The sequence below is a fragment of the Periplaneta americana genome, chromosome 1 (genome assembly GCF_040183065.1).
Source record: "Periplaneta americana isolate PAMFEO1 chromosome 1, P.americana_PAMFEO1_priV1, whole genome shotgun sequence".
In the NCBI taxonomy this organism is placed as follows: domain Eukaryota; kingdom Metazoa; phylum Arthropoda; class Insecta; order Blattodea; family Blattidae; genus Periplaneta; species Periplaneta americana.
Window position 1 is genome coordinate 95,453,695 of NC_091117.1, and position 20,600 is coordinate 95,474,294.

The window sequence follows — 20,600 nt, forward strand, 5'->3', positions numbered from 1 at the left end:
ACGGGTCAGACATCAAAAAGTATAATAGAACATTTATTACTTCAAAAGTAATCTCCAAAACTGTTTATACATAAGACGATCAATCCCATTCTTGAAAAAGTTTGTGGGCTGTCTACTGAACCAGTTCTTTACCCAGTCACACATGTCTTCGTCCGACGCAAAACGAAGTCCATGAATGTCCTTTTTCATCTTTCCAAAATGTGAAAATCACATGGGCAGAAATCTGGGCTGTATTGTGCAGTTATTTGGCGTTTCTGGAATTCGAGATAGCGTGATGGTATTTGGCGAGATGAGTTCGATGACTCGCCATTGGATTACCTCACTTCCGCCTCACAGTTGGAAAACCTCGAAGGGAAAATTCAACCAGGTAAAGAGCGCAAGCGGAATTGTAACTCACGCCCTAGCTAAGTCTCGGAGCACGAGTCGAGATAGCTAGTTGAATATCTAGAACGAATATGCACATGTGGTTTGGATTAAAACAATAATTATTGTTAAATGTACAGAAGAACAGTTTTAATATTAACAATTATTGGGTTCATACAGAAGTTCGTAGCATTAATTTGCTGTGACAGAATTTTTATTTGAGATGAACAGAAGATAGAAATTAAAGGTTTACAGTCTCAACATTAAATCGCAACAGCGGCCATATTTATTTTATATTACAGTTTTGATACATTGCAGTTATTAATGGTATTACTGTAGTTGCAAGTATCTACATTACTGTCGCCCTGGGTGTGCTTAAATGCGACAGGCTCATGTCACTAGATTTAGTCGCATGTAAAGAAACTTCTACGGGACAAAATTCCGGCACAACGGCGACGCTGATATAACCTCGGCAATTGCGAGCGTCGTTAAATAAAACATAATTTAAATTTCTATAGCATTGTTCATTCTGCGCGATAAACCATACCACATGAAGATTTGAGGAAATGACGTAATTTTCTGTGCGAGCGAAGGAAACTAATCACTATAGAGAATATTGGTGGCAAAAAATGACGGAATAGTATACAATAAATACCTAGTCTATTTATCTTATTTGTAATGTTGTAACTGATTGAAGCATACTCATTGGTCGAAATATTATCGCAAAAGCGAGTATACAATGAAATGAAAAGGAGAAAATAGTGCTTGAAGATGAATCAGAAACAGCGCTACATGAAGGTTACTAACAAGAGATGAGGTCCAGATACTTAATTATAGCCTACTTCGTTCCATAATGTCTGACAGTAGATATAAACATTGCCGGCAGAGGAGAGAAGTATAATAATTGCTATTCAACCAATGACAGAGGTCTCATTCCACGCTTGGCTTGAAGTTGAGCGATCTGAAGCGTTCTACCCCCGCCCAACTTCAAAACAAGCGTGGAATTGAGACCTCTGCCATTGGTTGAATAGCTTACTATACTTCTCTCCTCCTCTGACGGCAATGTTTACTTCTCCTGTCAGACATTATGAGACGAGGTATAGTAGGGCCAACCCCCTTTTTCACTAAAGAACATATTTTATTGCTCGTTATTTTATTACTTGGTAGTCTATACAATACAATATTAGAACAAAAGAAAATTATCATGAACAATGCACAATCTGAAACTTTTTATAACTAAACCATATCAATGGCAGGATGTCAATATTTTTAACAAACTACCAGAAAATTTAAAGAGTATATGTTTCCAAAATGCATTTAAACGCAAATTAAAAAAAAAATAGCTAATCAATAAATGTTATCTCCAATAAAAGAATTTTTGAAAAAAAAAAAAACTATATTTATCTTGCTTAATCAGATTATGTATTCTTTTCTTCATTTGCTTGTTTATGTGATTGACTATCGCACTATGTTGTGAGAAATAGGAAAAGAGCCTTGTACTGTAAATGCATACCTACACTATAATATAGATGTTTAATTAATTGTAATGGCCTAGTATATAATTATGTAATTATATTGTATACAGAGTGATTCAGACAACCCGTAACAGTAATTTATTTCGGAAACTAGTGCATGAAAATTTTCGAGACAAAAATATTTATAACTGAACCACATGTGAACTTTCACTTGATCTTAATTTCATCAATCAGCTCTAACAGGAAATAGGGTCAGTGGCGTATCACTTTAAAATTTCAAGTGAAAGTCGGGTCAAATAGGATACCATTTGATAGAGCCCTTCAAAACAAACAATTTTCATAGGAAACGTTTTATGAATTCCTACTCTTTCAATGAGAAAACAATGTCATCAATATTGAGAAATGTCAGAAGACGAAAATTTAAACAAGGCAATTAATGTTGACATGTTACTGAAAGGCTGGACAATTTCATTAATTTCTTATAAGTGTTCAAATTGTCTGGTGTTCTGTGCAGCACACACCTGTACTCTTCTTCTAACACTATCAGCGACTCCTAATACTTCGGCGTGGTCAAAGACTGGCAGGTCTCCCGGATTCGCTGTTTTATGTCATTTCTTGTTGTGGGACGATCTTGATATGCGATGTTTTTTAACTGTCTCCAAAAATAGAAATCCAAAGGATTCAAGTCAGGAGATGGTGCTGTCCATGCCACAGAACCTTATCTCCCAATTCATCACCCAAGGAAGAGCTGATTGGCTGTATCACGTGCCACCAAAGAGAAATGAGTTGGGCAACCACCCTGCTGAAGCCACATTACTGGTCTTGTTGCCAGAGGTACGTCCTCCAAAAGCTGGTTGAGGATGTTCTTCAGGAAGTCAGCATACATGACACCATTCAGAGCTCCTTCCAAGAAATAAGATCCAATTATTCAGTGTCCGAAGATGCCACACCAGACACTGACATTCCACCTATGCTGGTTGTCCACTTCTCTCAGCCAGAGATGATTGACTTGAGACCAGTAGTGAGCATTATGAATATTGACAACGCCATTGCTCTTAAATGTCGCTTCATCTGTGCAAAGAATACTGTGATGAAACCGGCGCTTTTTGCCTGACAACCAATTGCATAAAACCACAAGACTCTGAAATTTTTCTCCTTCAAGCTGCTGGTGCATATTGATGTGGTAAGGATGGTATTTACTGCCATTCAGAATCCTCCACACCGTTGTCTGAATAATATCAGATTCCCTAGCAATTCTCCTGATCGAGTCGTGAGGACTGACAAGAACGTAGCAATGACGTCAGCTGATCTCTCATCTTCCACAGGTCGTCTGTTACATCTATTTTGATTATGGCTAGGCTGCAGCTGTCCAGTTGATTGTACACGAGCAGCAAGACGCATAAAAACATTGCAAGATTGACGAGCACTTTGCGGGTACAGACGCTCAGCAGCCAAAAAATAAATAAAATGAAAACATTCTTAATCTCCCAAAAGTACAATAAATTATAACTATTAAAATAAGAACAATAAATAAAAAAAAATTATATAATAATTATAACGAAAAATAGATTCTCTCGCTATAATTATTAATACCGGAAATTTCTACGAGATTCGCCCAATAAAAACACATCAAAATCTGCTTGATTTGTGTAAACCATTACTGTTTTCAGTACTAGGAGGTATTTGTAATCACTCGTAACTTTTAGGTACTTATTTTATTAGTCACAAAAGTAATTTCAAAGCTTGAAAAATGTACATACGTAGGTACAGAGGAAACAAAACACATCCTCCTTAATGTAGGTCTACATTGTTGGCAATTCCACCTGAGCTTATTACCTGGCTAAGTGCATTGTACATGTAGACCTGGCCATACATACTTAGGCACTGTATTACGGTGATAAAGGAAACGCTGTTGGGTGAGCAAAGGGAAGGGTTAATTAATTCACCCTTCAACGGTGCTACCTGCCACCAGGTCTACACTCAGCCAGATAATTGTGCGTGTCAACATTAAATGGTCTTATCTTGTTTATACGATTATTTTCTTCCTGTAACATTTCTCAACATTAATGGCATTGCCTTCTCGGACGTTTTTTTATTGAAAGAGTATGAATTAATAAAAACGTTTCCTATTAAAGTTGTTTGTTTTGAAAAGCTCTATCAAATGATACCCTATTTGACCCGACACCTATTTGAAATTTTAAAGTGATACGCCACTGACCCTACTTCCTCTTAAGCCTGATTCATGAAATCAAGCTCAAGTGAAAGTTCACATATGGTTTAGTCATAAATATTTTTGTCTCGAAAATTTTAACCTCTTCCCTTACTATTTATTTTACCAGTTTTGTGAAAAAAAGTGTCATATTTTTTTATTTTCGTAAAGAGGTCACTTAATATTGCAGAATCACTGTACATCACTAATTTTCTTACATACTTAAAAAATCACTATGAAGTAGACAATGGGACTCAAACAAGTTAACTCGGGTTAATAAATTTTGACACATGTTAGCAACCCGAGTTAACTCGGGATAATAAGGGAAGTGGTTAATGCACTAGTTTCCGAAATAAATAACTTAAGGGTGGTCTGAATCACCCATTGCCATTTGTACATTTTCTCATTGAAAGAGTAGGAATTAATAAAAACGTTTCCCATGAAAGTAGTTTGTTTTGAAGTGCTCTATCAAATGGTAATTTATTTGACCCCGACTCACATTCGAAATTTTAAAGTGATAAGTCACTGACCCTACTTCCTCTTAGAGCTGATTGTTGAAATCAAGCTCAAGTGAAAGTTCACATGTGGTTTAGTCATAAATATTTTTGTCTCGAAAATTTTCATGCACTAGTTTCCGAAATAAATGAGTGTTACGGGTGGTCTGAATCATCCTGTATAGCATTTTAAGTAATTCACATTTAATGCATATTGTAATATTGTGCTTCACTATTTACATATCCTATACCAACTGTACTTGATTTTCAGGATGAAATAAATTGAAATTGAAGCTGAAATTTGCTTTATTCTATAGCCTATAAATGACGATTGTTATGCAAGTCGACTCTAAAATAAAGTCGAAATAACTATTCCTTACTCTTTTATGTAAATGTATTTTAAATCATGCTCAATATACAATCGTAATGTTCCTCTCTTAGGTTAGCGAATGTTTGGAGTTGACTTTTCAATTTGGATGAACGGGATCAAATTTTGGCAAATTCAATTAGCAATGCACAAAAGGCGGTATTGGGGAATGTTCCTCGGCGTACTCTTTCTTCTGCAGATATTTCTTTAAATTCTTCATCATTTCCATTATGATAGTATCTAATACAAATACTACATAAACAAATAATATTACATAGGCCTACTATCTTATTTTTATATAAAACATGATAAGTGTTATTCTACAAGTAGGCTAACTTCGGTTTAAATCAATTACTTACGCCATTTCCAAAATTCCTTGACGGTTATGTCTAGAAAAAAGACAAAACTTATTAATGTTGTACGTTATAACTTCAGTGGCATTCACTATCTACTTTTGGTAATTAAAAAATACTGAGGTTACTTTGATGATAAACTAAATCCCATACCTTTAACAGTCTTAACATTAATTCATTTCCTGGCCATGGAAATTAATGCAAAACTATGAAAACTTTCTCTAATATGGGATCAATTTATCAAATCACGTCCTAGTGCATAAAGTTTTACAACCTACGAATGCAATAACTCTTTAAATTTAAAGAATTATTCCTGCCATTAACAACACTTGTGAACGGGAAAATATTATACTCGTAGGCCTACAGAATTTGTGGACGGCACCATCTTCACCAATCAGTGTGTGTGTGTGTGTGTGTGTGTGTGTGTGTGTATGTGTGTATGTATGTATGTATGTATGTATGTATGTATGTATGTATGTATGTACAGTATGTATGTATGTATGTATGTATGTATGTATGTATGTATGTATGTATGTATGTATGTATGTATGTATGTATGTATGTATGTATGTATGTATGTATGTATGTATGTATGTATGTATGTATCTGGATATTTATGGAGAAGTATATAAGGTTTGGTATGTTGGTATTTATATCATACAGATTAGGAAATTATAAATTACGTAAAGTTACTAGTCTGGTTAGTGTGCCTGAATTTTAATTATCTTCCGTTGGAAAGAAATAGGCCAAATATATGAATTTCCTTCTTATCCGTACATATTATATCTTGATTTTTAAAACATATAGAAACAATGTTGTGTGTGGTGGTTATTGCCGAAGAGTAAGGTATTTTCCGTAATATAATTTCGAAGAGAAATGCTATTAAAATATGGCCTAATTCTTCAGAACTCAGTTACAGATTATATTAAATAAAACGTTTTAATAATTTTACACTTTAGAATTAACTTTGAAATTAATTTTGACACGTTCATTATATATGATTCTGATATAACAGTTTGTTAAGGAAAAGTAAAAACGACAAGTGTGGATAAGTCAGAAACGTTGTCATAAAACTATAATAAAGTGAGATGAAAACTGTTGGACTTTCAAGTGCACGACTCGCGAACGAAATTAAATGTGACAGGAATGTCGCGTAGAATTTTTATTCTTAAGCCACCGGTGTAATATTTGATCTGGAGAGCAGATATAATTAGCTCAATTTTACTGTGAAATGTTACAAAGATACGAAGTTCTGTAATATTTTAATATCAAGTAACTATCTTCTTTTGACGTCATTCGTCGTCTGGTAATTATTCACTTTTCACATTCTTTACCTGAAATGATCCATGTGACGTTGAAAATTTTCATTGTCGATCCAGCTTTTCCAATTTAAAGACGTCAGCTTCTCGTTAGTTTCATTGAAGATAGATTCTAAGCTAGTCCTACAGAAATAAAGAAAACAATTTTTGTATAAGCTTATAATTATTTTTACCCGTCATAAAACGTATCACATGCTGTATAATTATAAACTATATATTAAGATTTGAGTTTCACTAGAATACAGATGAAGTAGGTGAATTTTACTGCAGTGAGAAAATCAGTCATGCAGCTCCGCACAAGTTTTATTAGTATTAGTATTTATTGCTACATACAATACAAAGTAAATAAGTAAATGGATGAATACAGTTGATTTTCGTCTACAAGAAGTCATACTGAATTAAATTTCGAGCTCAGGAATAAGGGATTTCTGAAACATACGAGTATGTAGGTAGATTTTGTGTTGAATTTTTATAATGTCCAAATTAAAGATAGAGAAAAAAATTAGCGGTGCCTCGTAAGTTATCGTTATATTAAATCATTTTTAAGTTTAAACTAATTAAAGTACAGTGAGGTGCCAAATTCATATATTCAGCATATAAAGTGTACGAGTATTTATCTTTTCCATTTGATGTTATGATCACATTTAATGAAAAATAAAAAAAAAATGTTTGTGTACATTGCTTTAGTCCGTCAAAAGGGTATGGAGTTTATTTTTTTAAATTTTGTAACAATGAAATGTTATAGCATATGTTATGGCATAATACAGTATTTCTTTGAATTTGCATGGAACCTCATTCCAGTTTCATACTTTGTTGGGCAGGAATAACAACAGTACAAGTAAAAAAAAAATACAATTTTACATGAGAGCAAGAAAACTGTGTAACATTAGCCATTGCAGGGGCGTACACAAGGTGGGGGGTTACCCGATTTGAACCCCCCCCCCTCTTGAACTTTTTGAAAAAGTGACATATTTAGATTTTGAGTATTTTTATCCATAATCGCTTTCCCTTCTGTAATTTTTCACTGTCAGAGTAACAAAATCTACATCGATATAAGGCATAGTCCTCCTACCTCTTCAATCTCCATGCTTGGTGCTGCAGCACGTTCGAATTATAACAATGTTATTGAAAAACGTAAAGCAGCAAAGTGACGAATTCAGGCAAGGAACAAGAGAAGAAATATCATAAATTAAGGAACAATTGAAGTTAAGAGGCGAAAAATGGGAGAAACTAAGCGGGACCTTGGAGACGAAAAAAAAACCAACACCGTCAACGCAACACAAAAAAAAACTGAGTATGCTAATAGCAAGAATCCAAACCCTAGAAGCCCAGGAAGAATAAAGGACAAGGAGAGAGAGAAGAAATAATGTTGTTATAAAAGGTGAAGAGCTGGTGATGGAGACAGAGAACAGAAAGGAACTGGAATCAAAGGCCAAGGAGATACTCAGAAGAATACATAGTTCGGCTGAGGCAACAAATATCACGTACATAGGGAAGGATAGAATCAACAGGGGGATTGTAAGAGCGACCTTCGCAAACTTCGAAGACAAATTGAAAATAGTAAAAAACAAGACTATTTTAAAAGGCCAAGATCTGTATATAGACGATGACCTCACCAAGAATGAGAGAGAAATCCAAGCAGCTCTGAGAAAGAGGGCCAGAGAGGAGCGCGAAAAAGGAAACAGCGAGGTGAAAGTCGGGTACCAGAAGATTCTAATCAATGGAAACTGGATTCAATGGAAGGATCTAAACTCAAAAAACGAAAAGAGAGCATCAGAAAACCCAACGAGAGAGAAGGGAACGAAAGAGGGACACCCACCAGGAAACGCACCAGGAACGAACTAATCATTGCTACCCTGAACGTTAGATCTCTGGGAACGGAGGAGAAAGAACTGGAACTTAAAAATGCACTATCTGAGCTGAATTTCGACATTCTAGGCCTTAGCGAAGTCAGGAAATACGGAGAAGCTATAATCGAGGAACCAGAGGGGGATGTGTTTAGCTTCATCGGGGAAACCAAAGGACAAAGAGGCGTAGGATTTATAGTAAAGAAACACCTCAAGAGCTGTATAAAAGAAATAAGAGGAATATCTGAGAGAATCACAGTCTTGTCACTGAAAATGGGCGAGAACTCAGTTGCAATAATACAAGTATATGCCCCCACTGAATCGAGCACGGAAGAAGAGATAAATAATTTCTACGATCTCCTAGACGACACAATTAGTAACAACCAAGAGAACAGGATCTTCATAATTGGAGATTTTAATAGCAAAGTAGGCAGCAAGGAATTTGAGGACGAGGAGCCAATGGGGCCTTACGGCTACGGAATAAGAAATGACAGAGGTGACAAGCTTATACACTTCGCGCAGAGCCATAGGCTAAAAATTGTTAACACCTTCTTCAAGAAAAACAAGGATAGCAGATGGACCTGGATCTCCACAGATGGAAAAACAAAGAACGGAATTGATTTCATATTGGCCGACAATCTAAGGGACATAAGAGACATCCAAGTGAAAAATGGCCTCAAATTCAACACAGACCACAGAATGGTGCGCTTGAAAGTATGTATGAAGAAGAAAAGACGCCCATTCGTCAAAAACAAGAGTAACAACCCGGACACAATCAACCAAGAGATATTCCAAGAGACGCTGAAGAAGAGCCTACAAGACCTATTACTTAAACCTGAGTTGAAAGTACAGTCATTCTACAATCGACTAGAAACGAGCATAACAAATGCCGCCAAGAGTTCCCATAAACAGAACAACGATACAAACAAGAAGAGCAAGTTGAAAGAAAGCACCAGAAAATTGATAGAGGAGAGAGAAAGAGTGAATCTGGAAGCAAACACCAACCAACAGAAGAAAATAGAATATGAAGAACTAGACAAGAAGGTCAAAAGAGAGATCAGGAGAAACTTGAGGGAAGATAACACTAACATGGTCAGGAGAGTGATGGAGAGTTCGAAGTCGGTGAAGAAAATAAGAAAGGAGATGTCAACAGGGAGAAATTGGATTCTAGGAGTGAAGGGCGAAAGAGGGAGAAGACTGGCTTCAAGAAAAGAAATTGTGCGCCACGCCACGGAATTTTATAAACAAGTCTACACAAGCAGATTGGAACAAGATGATCCAATTCAAGAATATAAGATTCCAGAGAGCAACCATGAGGAGTTTTCTAGCACCATGTCCATCATCCCCGCTGAGGTGGAAGTAGCAAGAAGGGAGACAAAGTCAGGGAAATGCGCAGGCGATGATGGCATCTTCAACGAATACCTAAAACTGGGAGGCCAAGACCTAGTACCAGTCATTACAAACCTGTTTAATGACATCCTAAAATCAGTAGAAATACCCAATGAGTGGAAACAGAGCACGATAATCCTACTTCACAAGAAAGGAGGAAAAGATGATATCAACAACTACAGGCCGATCAGCTTATTGCCAAACCTGTACAAACTGTTCACGAAGATCATAACTAAAAGAATGACAAAGATCTTGGATGAGAATCAGCCAATGGAACAAGCAGGTTCTAGATCGGGATTCAGTACTATTGACCACCTCCAAACAACTAACCAACTCTTTGAAAAAGTACAGGAATTTAATCTTAAAGTATTCATAGCGTTTGTAGACTACAGCAAGGCTTTCGATTCTGTAGAACACAAATATATCTGGCAAGCTCTCGCAAACCAGGAGATTCCAAGAATATACATCAGGCTCCTAGCAAAGCTGTACGAGGGGTGTAAAGCAAGAATAATGACGGAGAGAGAGGGCGAAAACTTCGAACTAGGCAGAGGAGTGAAACAGGGAGACCCGCTCTCTCCGAAGCTCTTCACATGCTTGCTTGAAAACTAATTCACGAAACTGAATTGGGAAAGTAAACACGGGATCACCATAGATGGACTGAGAATGACCGACCTCCGGTTCGCAGACGATATAATATTGGTAGTGAAATCAGCAGCAGATCTGAAACAGATGCTTGAAGAATTGGACGGGATCAGCAAAGAGGCAGGCTTATCCATGAGCTCAGAAAAGACGAAACTAATGACTAACACGTCTGAAGACCGGATCCACTTAAATGGCCAGCCACTAGAATATGTGGAAGATTATACCTACCTGGGCCAGCAATTCAGAGAAAGAAATAGAGAGACGAATCAGCATGGCTTGGAAGAAGTTCTGGTCTCTAAAGTTCATACTTACAGACAAATTCCAGAAGCTAAGCTTAAAGGTTGAGACCCTGGAAAAATGTGTATTACCTGTCCTACTGTATGGCTGCCAAACCTGGTCCCTAACATCAAAACAGAGGCGTATGCTTCAAACCTGCCAACGCAGTATGGAAAGAAAAATCCTGCAACTTTCTCTGAGGAACAAAGTAAGGAACGAGGAGCTACGCAACCGTACCGGCATGAAAGACGTCCTAAACACCGCAGAAAGCCTGAAGTGGAAATGGGGAGGGCACGTGGTAAGGATGGACCACAGACGATGGACGCACAGACTGACATTGTGGGATCCCAGGATCGGCAGAAGAAGAGTGGGACGCCAGACAACTAGATGGGCCGATTTCTTCAAGAAGAAGGCAGGACCACATTGGACGAGCAGTACAAGAGACAGACAGCTATGGAGAAATTTAGAAGCCACCGTCCTCAGTATGTAGTGTGGTGCGAATCTTACAAGTGCATATAGTGTTTGTGTACATAGAACACTCCTTAGGATCTGCTCACCTAACGAGTGAAGTCTACTGAGCCAAGCCCTGTCAATCAGGAGGCCCTTGCCCTTACGGGATCTAGCAGGCTAAATTTATTTTTATTTATTTATCTTCATTATAGAGAGACATACCGCCTAGCACTGATCTTGTAATAAAATGAAGCTAACATAATATGAAATATAACTTGTTTTGAAACATACTGAAAAGGTTGTTCGGACAATTCTACAGTGCAGATGTTAAATATTGTGCGTTGTCGATTTTAAACTCATTTTAAGAGCGTATTCACCCGTTCGTTAATTTGAGTTCTGACTTTTTTTTTTGTGAAACTTTCGTTTGACGTTTTGTGCATTTGACAGTTCATATTTTTAATCTAAACTTCACAGTATCGTTCCGGGTTCTTTGATATTTCTAACCGACCGCGAAGCTCAATTTCACAATTCTTTAGCAAAAACTCGTATAGTGAGTGATTCTCGCGAGGTTAGTGAAAATTTCACATTGACAAATGTTTCTTCGGAGCCGCAGTGTGACGATATTGTCGCAAACGTTCTTCCCGGAAATAGTTTCACATCCCCCTAATTTAAAATACCGGTAATGTAAGTTAAAAACAATTTTAATAATGACGCCACTCTTGACAAAATTCTGCGTATCCCACTGAGCCATTGTATATTTAAAATTTTGGTAAAACCAATTCTACATTCTACATGTTATTTTTGACTTGCATCTATTTTACCACTAATAGATAAAGAGTGACGATTCGAATATGCTCTTATCTGACTTTGCCAAAACCTGACTTGTAGTTATTCCCGTCCATCAAAGCATTGTGAAAACTTCGTTGTTGTTACAAAGGTAAGCATTGCCTTGATTATATTCAAACAAATTAATGCAAAGAAATTTAACGTTTTAAAGTTATGAAAGAGAAATACAGTATGTCCACAGAAACCCTCCGTGATCACAAACGGATATAATAAATTTCGTAACAGTGTACATTACAAACATTATACTGCGTGTAGTTTCATAAGAAAGGACAACTCATAGCATTCTACTTTTCAATATTGTTTATGTATAAGGCAATAGATGCCGGCGAAGACAATAGATGGCAGCAGAAGCGAATAGAAGTCGTTACTCGGTAATAAATATGGGTTTCGTCCGTTCGGGTTTGCCAATCTTTTGTTATTTTTGTGTTGTTGCATTATAGCAAATGTTCGTGAACATCTTAATAAACAACTGGCATAAAGGTGGAAAGGCGTTGGAGACCAAGACAACGTTTTCTACAAGTGGCCACAAAGGTCCCCCGACATGAATCTCAGTGACTTCTCATGAGGATACATGAATGATATCATCTATGTACCTCAACCGCCTCATAATCTGCAAGAACTGCGACATCATAACTTCGGTGCCACTGACAAGCAAACATTCTGATAGGGGCAGATAAAAAAGTTATTTTTTTTTATTTCACCACGTTAATAATGTCAAAAGAAGTGCTTACACATATTTTGGCCACTCGACCGCAATTACGAGAGCCGTAAAGAAATAAGTTCGTCAGAAAGAAAACACAATTTCGTTGGAAAAATTTATTGGAACAGACACAGCAATTGTTGAGCTATTTTTCAACATATTCCCTACCGGAATTGAGACATTGGTCATATCATGGGATCGACAGAGGGGTGTAGACGGCTGTCAAACGCAATCCCAGACGGCTACTTCTACGACATAAGGATACAAAAATTGATCCCATGGTATGACAAATGTCTCAATTCCAGTACGGGATATGTTGACAAATAGCGCAAAAATTGCTGTATCTGTTTCAATAAATCTTTCCATGCAATTGTGCTTTCTTCTGTAAACTATCCTAGGGAAAATCACTTTCCGGACGGCCTCTTAATTGCGGTCTAGTGGCCAAAATTTGTATAAGCATTTCTTTTGACATTATTAACAAAGTGGACGAAAACATTTTAACTTTTTTACCTGCCCTCATCAGAATGTTTGCTTATGAGCTCATTTCAGTAGATACGAGTATTTTGGAGCGTGTATGGCATAAGTGGGAATATGTCTGGTGTGTGACACGTTGGGTGCATAACGAGTGTTTGTGAAGCATGCATTATACAATTCTTGAGTTGTTCTTTGTGGTGTCACAATTTCCACAGACACACGACTACCGCAGAGATGAAATGTCCGTTTATAATCACGGAGGTTTTCTGAGAACACTCTGTATGTATTTGCAGTAAGTTTTTAAACCCGTCTTGTAACGGATACAGACAATTTTGAAAAAAAAATCACTTTTCAGGGAGTTTTTGAAAAGGATTATTAGAGAGTTTTAAGATGTAAACGTAAGCCTATGATATAAATGTGTACTTTACACTGGAGATTGCAATCCCACGGTCGTCTCGTTTTTTTAATGTGGATTTTGAGAGTTTTAATGCTAAACGAATGAAGCAAGTTCTCTTAGAAAATTATATTTCCTTATATTTTTAACTATGCAGTTTCATTGATTACTTTATTTTACGAAATATAACAATCGCAAAGGAAATCGTTAGATTTGTTATACGACTGTATCGTTATTGTGTCTTTTTGAAATAAAATAGAGCCATTAATCTTTTTTTAAAATTGCCACATATTTGTACGCAGTGTTCCCAGATGAATTTAATAATATCGTAGATATTAAATACCAACAAAATCCGTCTATTAGTTTAGGATAAACTATATACAGGCAGGCAAACAGCCATACTAAGGACATTCCCAGAACCACTCTTTCGGTGTAAACGATGTTGAAGTCGTGTATTTTCAGTGAAAATTTCCAAATTATTTTTTGCAGTATTATATTACATACGCTGTACACGTAATGTTTTCTTTCTGTCCAATGACAGGACCTTTAACTTGCTGTCATTCGCTCCGACTTGACGAGTGGGTTCGTAGGTGTCGCTAATTCTGAAAAGCTGAAAAGTTCGTCAGAGACTATCCAGAATGCACCACAGGCGGTGAATATACTTTAATATACTTTACGCTCGTAATAAAAGAATTATGCTGCTGCTGATGATGATGGAGAATAATGGAAAAGTAAATAATGATAGATCTATGTGGAAAGAGAATGCTTCTTTTTTTTGTAACTCGCTCGGAGTTCAGTTAAGCTCTAATTTATAAATAGTGTTGTATTCTCCCATACTTGTAGTTCGGTGATGGATCAATGGCAAGACATGACTTCATCCAATGCCGCCTATGCCGATTTAGCGTCCTCCTGACGTTAATCCTGTCCTGTAATTTACCGTTACCGTCCTTTCTGCCACACATTTTAGATTCACTGTACTGAAAATGGTACCATCCGTTTTCTAGTCTAAGACCAATAAAAATAGTATTACGTATTTAAAGCTATAAACAGAAAACAATACGTAGGAATAAATTAACTTTTTTATTTTATTCTTGAAGGCTATCAATTTTGAGTTTCAGGTACTTAATGATCGTACGTGTACGTCAGTTCAGTGTGTTGCGGTTTCGTAAATAAGTCAGTATTGTTGAAAAGGGAGTTCCTTTTCAGTTTTAATAATAATAATAATAATAATAATAATAATAATAATAATAATAATAATAATAATAATAATAATAATAATAATAATAATAATTTATTTTCAATCTACAACAAAGAAGTCGTTAACAATCTGTTTCCATTCTGAGAATTACTTCAATATGTCTTTATTCTCTTCAGAGCAAAAAATGTCCACCAACCTCAAACAGGATTTAAACCCGGGCCCGGTCGCTTCACGGTCAGACATGCCAACCGTTATTCCACAGCGATCGACTTTATGAATTTCAATATTTTATGTATTTAGGTTGTAGTTTAGCTTTATTAATTAAACATCGTTATTCATGTTTATTTCTCGGTGCACAATTGCTATTTTTTTTACTTTGTCATATTGTGTATTAAATTCATTTAGCGTAATGTAGAGTAAAGGTGTCTAATTCTGTGATATCCCTAATCCCGTGATAAAATTTCAATTGACTACCATGGAGTTGTAGTCTCTGACTTTTAAGTTTTTGAAATACCTAACAGATGCCAGGAAATGTCTTCAATTCTATTGACTACCCGCCTTTTGAATAGAAGCAATCGACTGCAGAAGCTTTTGTTCAGTGAAAGGTGGTTGACCAGTAAGTTTTTCTTTCTCTTGTGACCACTTCTGAAGAAACATTTTATATTTGAGGTAAGAATTAATATAACATTATAAAAATGATATATTAATGTAGATTATAGTCAGTTGAATCAATGTGTATGATTATTTAAACATTGTGAGAAATAACAATGCTACAGGAGCTTTCCCATTGTCTGATTTATTTTCATATTTCTCCTTCCTGGCTCACTCGACCAGTGATGCCAACGCTAAATTGTGAAAATTAATGTCTATGAAAGAAAATAGTTCGTGGAAATAATAATAGAAATGAGTTATAGAAAACATCAATTATAATTATAATAAAATGATAGGGCATATATGTAATTTAATTACTGCTGTTGTTAGGAATATAAATAATGAGAAATAATTGTGTTATAATTGAATTTATTCAAATTTAATTTTGTATTGAATTTAACTTTCAGTTTATTTTGTTTATAATATATTAATATGTATTCCTGTGGTTACACAAGTATTTTATATGAAATTTGTCACTTAGGCCCTTCTTATATGTTGTAATTTCTTTCTTAATCCATATTAAAACAATATACCATGACTTTATTGTGTTTTCCAAGTACACGCTTGTTTTCTGAGCAGTTAATGAGGATTATTTTAGTATCACGGAATTAGGATATCACTCACGGAATTAGGAAACCACTATCACGGAATTTGGGTCCCTGTCACGGATTTAGGAGCCACTGTATAACAATGAAGAATCATATATTATATACTAAATTTCTGAAACTGTTGACACTGAATGTTGTAAAAACTGTAGCTAAAGGTCCTAATAACGTCACTTAGGTGTTACTTACTTACTTACAAATGGCTTTTAAGGAACCCGAAGGTTCATTGCCGCCCTCACATAAGCCCGCCAGCGGTCCCTATCCTGTGCAAGATTAATCCAGTCTCTATCATCATACCCCACCTCCCTCAAATCCATTTTAATATTATCCTCCCATCTACGTCTCGGCCTCCCTAAAGGTCTTTTTCCCTCCGGTCTCCCAACTAACACTCTATATGCATTTCTGGATTCGCCCATACGTGCTACATGCCCTGCCCATCTCAAACGTCTGGATTTAATGTTCCTAATTATGTCAGGTGAAGAATACAATGCGTGCAGTTCTGTGTTGTGTAACTTTCTCCATTCTCCTGTAACTTCATCCCGCTTAGCCCCAAATATTTACTTAGGTGTTATTTGAAAATTTTTATTACAATTTTGGCATAAATATAGAATTTATTAAATACAGTATGTAAAGGAATTAGGCACTTTTACCCTATATTACATAATACTCTTATATTACATTACGTTTCAACGCATTTATATTAGCCAATTAGAGATTAGTAGCATTGGATGTGCCTAGTTTTTACTTCAAAACGATGCGGTTATAGGAAGACATAATAGGCCCTACCTCTGCATATTGGTAGTGATAAGCTGGCATGCCATGTTATTCTGTTGGAAAAATCGATTATTACCTTTAACATAATTATCTTCAGGCGGACTTTCAGAATGTCACATATGACATCAGTGACATAGGGGAGGGTTAAAAAAACACTGTGTTTTGAGTTAGCAGGTAATCTGAATACATTGAAACTAACCGTACTGACTGGCTGGTTAGTTGGGTTTCCGATACCAAAACCGGATACAGTTAAGGCCTACATGTACTTAGGCTTATATTGGTACCAGAGGTCTGCATCGGACGTTTTCGCTCGCAGCGCCAAGTAGTTCATAGCATAATGGGTAAAATTGTCACGAGCGATAAATCCTCGAACGGTATAAGCCGAGCGTTAGGCATTCGTTCTTGTTACAGTGATGAACTGTGTAGTAACATCATAGATGTTTATCATTTCAAAACTTTGCAGTGTTAACTAACCTCTCCATAGTACAACTACAGAACTTGCTTTAAAATGTAATATAAATGTTGTAGGTAAATTTTGTTTTCCCCCACACAGAAGTGATTTTGTTTTTGCTACATCTGATAGATGTTATTGGATGTAAATGTAATTATTATAAACGGAGAACACAATCACGATAATGCAAGAACCAATGGTTTCACTCATATCTCATAGATAGGAAACAGAAAGTTGAAATCAATACAACTATGAAATCTGCATCGACATGGGGAACTATTAATAATGGAATTCCTCAAGGATCAATATTAGGTCCCCTACTTTTTCTAGTGTTTATAAATGATCTTGCCCCCCTAATAAAAGATGTAGGTCATCCCATATTATTTCCAGATGACACAAGTATAGTAATTACAGCCAATAACGCCAACACATTCCAATCTTCAACAGAGGAAATTCTCTTCAAAATATGTGACTGGTTCTCAATCAATATATTGATATTAAATTGTAACAAAACTAATATAATTGAATTTAAATCCTGTGCAAATTCAACCTCGCAAATTTCTAGCGCAATGATTAACAATAGATCCCTATTAGAAACAACAACAAAATTACTTGGCTTAAAAATCGATAATGTGTTAAATTGGAAAAATCATATTAAAGAAATTACCCCCAAACTAAATTCAGCTTGTTTTGCTATTAGATCTATGCAAAAGATAGTAAATATCAATACCTTAAAAACAATATACTTTGCATACTTCCACTCGATAATGAGTTTTGGAATAATATTCTGGGGAAATTCTACAAATAGTAACAGCATACTCCTACCACAAAAAATAATAATTAGAATGATAGTAGGTGCCAAATCTAGGGGATCGTGTAGGACTATTTAAAAAAAACTACAAATAATGCCCATGGTGTGTCAGTATATCTTTTCATTAATAATCTTCCTCGTATGTAATCGTGAAAACTTTGTAACTAATTCAACAGTTCATAGCATATATACACGTCAAAAAAATGACTTTCATATTCCATCGGCAAGTCTATCGTGCTATCAAAGAGGAGTGCGTTATATGGCAGTAAAAATTTTTAACAGCGTCCCTATCGATATAAAAATGAAACTCAAAACATAAAATTATTTAGGGCCAAATTGAAGAAGTACCTAATTTCTCACGCCTTCTATTCTGTAGGTGAATTCATGACATTCAATAACACTTCATGCAATTGATACTAAAACTTTGTGTTGTGCTAGTGGACCATATTGTAAATCTCGTCTGTATATATTTCATCTAGACTGTGACTATAAATTAAGACTTTATAATAGTATTAAGTTTTTTGACTTGTTCCATATTCTAGCTGTAAAGCAATGTATGAATACCATGGAATGTTAATAAATACAATACAATACAATACAACCATATCAATTTTTCTAGTAATAATAGTAATCTCTAATAATAAAATTAGTGTATCAATCTTTGCGTCTGTAACAGTTGTGCAGGATGATTATTCGTTTTATTATATTTTCCGTGACGTTATCTCTGTACTAATATTGTTATTAATCTACTGCTATATCAATAATATTTTGTAAAACGTTTCTACTTTGTCGCAGTATATAGACGGAACACTATGTATGGACCTATCATATTATATATGTAGTAAATCAAATATTGAATAATCATTAATTAGCAATAATAACTGTATATCGAAGTTTTTCATACTATTTTATTTATAACGTCATGTTACTGTTTTGGTACGTTCCATTAGACTGTTCCATTAAACGTTTGTCATAAACGCAGAAAATAAAGCCTATTTTTACCGTGTGAGCAAAACATAATATGTGTATCTTATCTGTCGCCTTCCATACAAGATAAGACATGTCGGTGAGATGACCTTGTACTGTGCTTCTATTTATTACGAGCGTATCACGACCGATCTTATTTCACTCGAGGGTGCGACATTCGACCGAGTTCAAGCGAGCGATTTAACTCCAATGCAGCACTCTGGTGCAGTGTATACCCTATAATGCGACCTAACTGCAAGGATCTCTTCTGGATTCGGCCCTCGGAAAGCTAAGATAAGCCAAGCCCTATATGAGAAAATTATTGTTCCAGTCTGACAGATGGCCTGGGTGACAATCGTGAATCTGATGACGTCAGGCGGATCGTCTGCTTCAGTTCAGTTCGGACAGAGCAGGTCCAATCCCAGACGATTACCTGATAAACTCAGGGCCCGTAGCACCAAGCCATATCAGCATCAAAAGCCCTACTACCATCAAGACTTCATCATAGCCTATTTTTTTTTACTATTGCAGATGACAAGTGAAATAAGGAGACTGAGGAGAGTTTTGTAATAAAAGGAGAAACGGGAGTATGTCGAGAAAAACCCATTGCAATGTCTGTTTTTTCCCACCACAAATTTCATCACTATCAGATCGAAAATGAAACCCGGATAGATTGGATGGAAGACCAGTGTCACAGACAAGGCGAAAGTAACCACGGTGTCATTGGTGCATACACATATAATTTACATTTTACAGTGTTGACCACTTCTTCAGAAGTCACGGCGTAGTCTAAGCGGTAGGGCCGTTTGAATATTACTCCCAAACTGGGCTAGGGCGCACAGTGATCCTTTTACGCTATCTGGCCGCGCAAAATTCGATTCAGTATTAAAATGATAGAAACATTAGAATAACAATTTGTACTCATGTTAAGAATTTTCCTTATCCGTATCGACATGATTCGAATTCAATTTAGGCTTAATATTTACTCTCAATCACAGACATAGGTATTCTATAGGCAACAACACTGTAAAACTTGAGGTCTTCATCACTGCATGTATGAAATATATAGGCCCTAAGTAAAATACATGGAAGAAATCAGTTACATTATAATTGTTATTTTCATTGCACTCTTAACTTCACACATGACATAATATTTCAATGAAAACACTACATGGTTTCCTTTATGTTAATCAAGTAAGATACATTTTCTTTCCATAGAGATAGTAGTGGGTGCCTCAGATTTTAACAAGTTTATCATAACAAAATACATAATACATTAAAACCAATTGCACATGAGTGTATTCCTGTATATTCTCTACATATATTTATACGTATATTCACAGTAATGATTTCATCTCTACAGTCACAGTGAGGCGCGTGCCATTCCTGCAGCTATGTGCTACTTATGTGTCCTTCTAAGAAGGGTGGTATTGTAATCATTCATTTTCAGGGATGTACCACACATTTATCACTTCAGTGTTTTCTATTATGACATAGCTAGTTTTTTATTATAAATTGTGAGGAAAATGTTACAAGTATGAAGTAC

The 20,600-nt window shown here is 35.9% G+C and overlaps 1 protein-coding gene across 11 annotated transcripts in view; it reads right to left on the reverse strand.

The window, feature by feature from the left end:
• Window positions 1–20,600, reverse strand: part of LOC138698410 (uncharacterized) — a 375,207-nt gene that overhangs the window by 49,908 nt on the left and 304,699 nt on the right. For 9 of the 11 annotated variants that reach the window (XM_069824370.1, XM_069824350.1, XM_069824341.1 and 6 more), the window contains 2 exons: window positions 6,596–6,703; window positions 5,268–5,297 (listed from right to left, as the gene is read on the reverse strand). The exons of 1 other annotated variant lie outside the window; for it this stretch is intronic. In XM_069824370.1, the coding sequence (XP_069680471.1) occupies window positions 5,268–5,297; window positions 6,596–6,703 (138 nt within the window). The remainder of the gene's footprint in view (window positions 1–5,267; window positions 5,298–6,595; window positions 6,704–20,600) is intronic. One more of the 11 variants, XM_069824305.1, reaches the window with a different exon arrangement.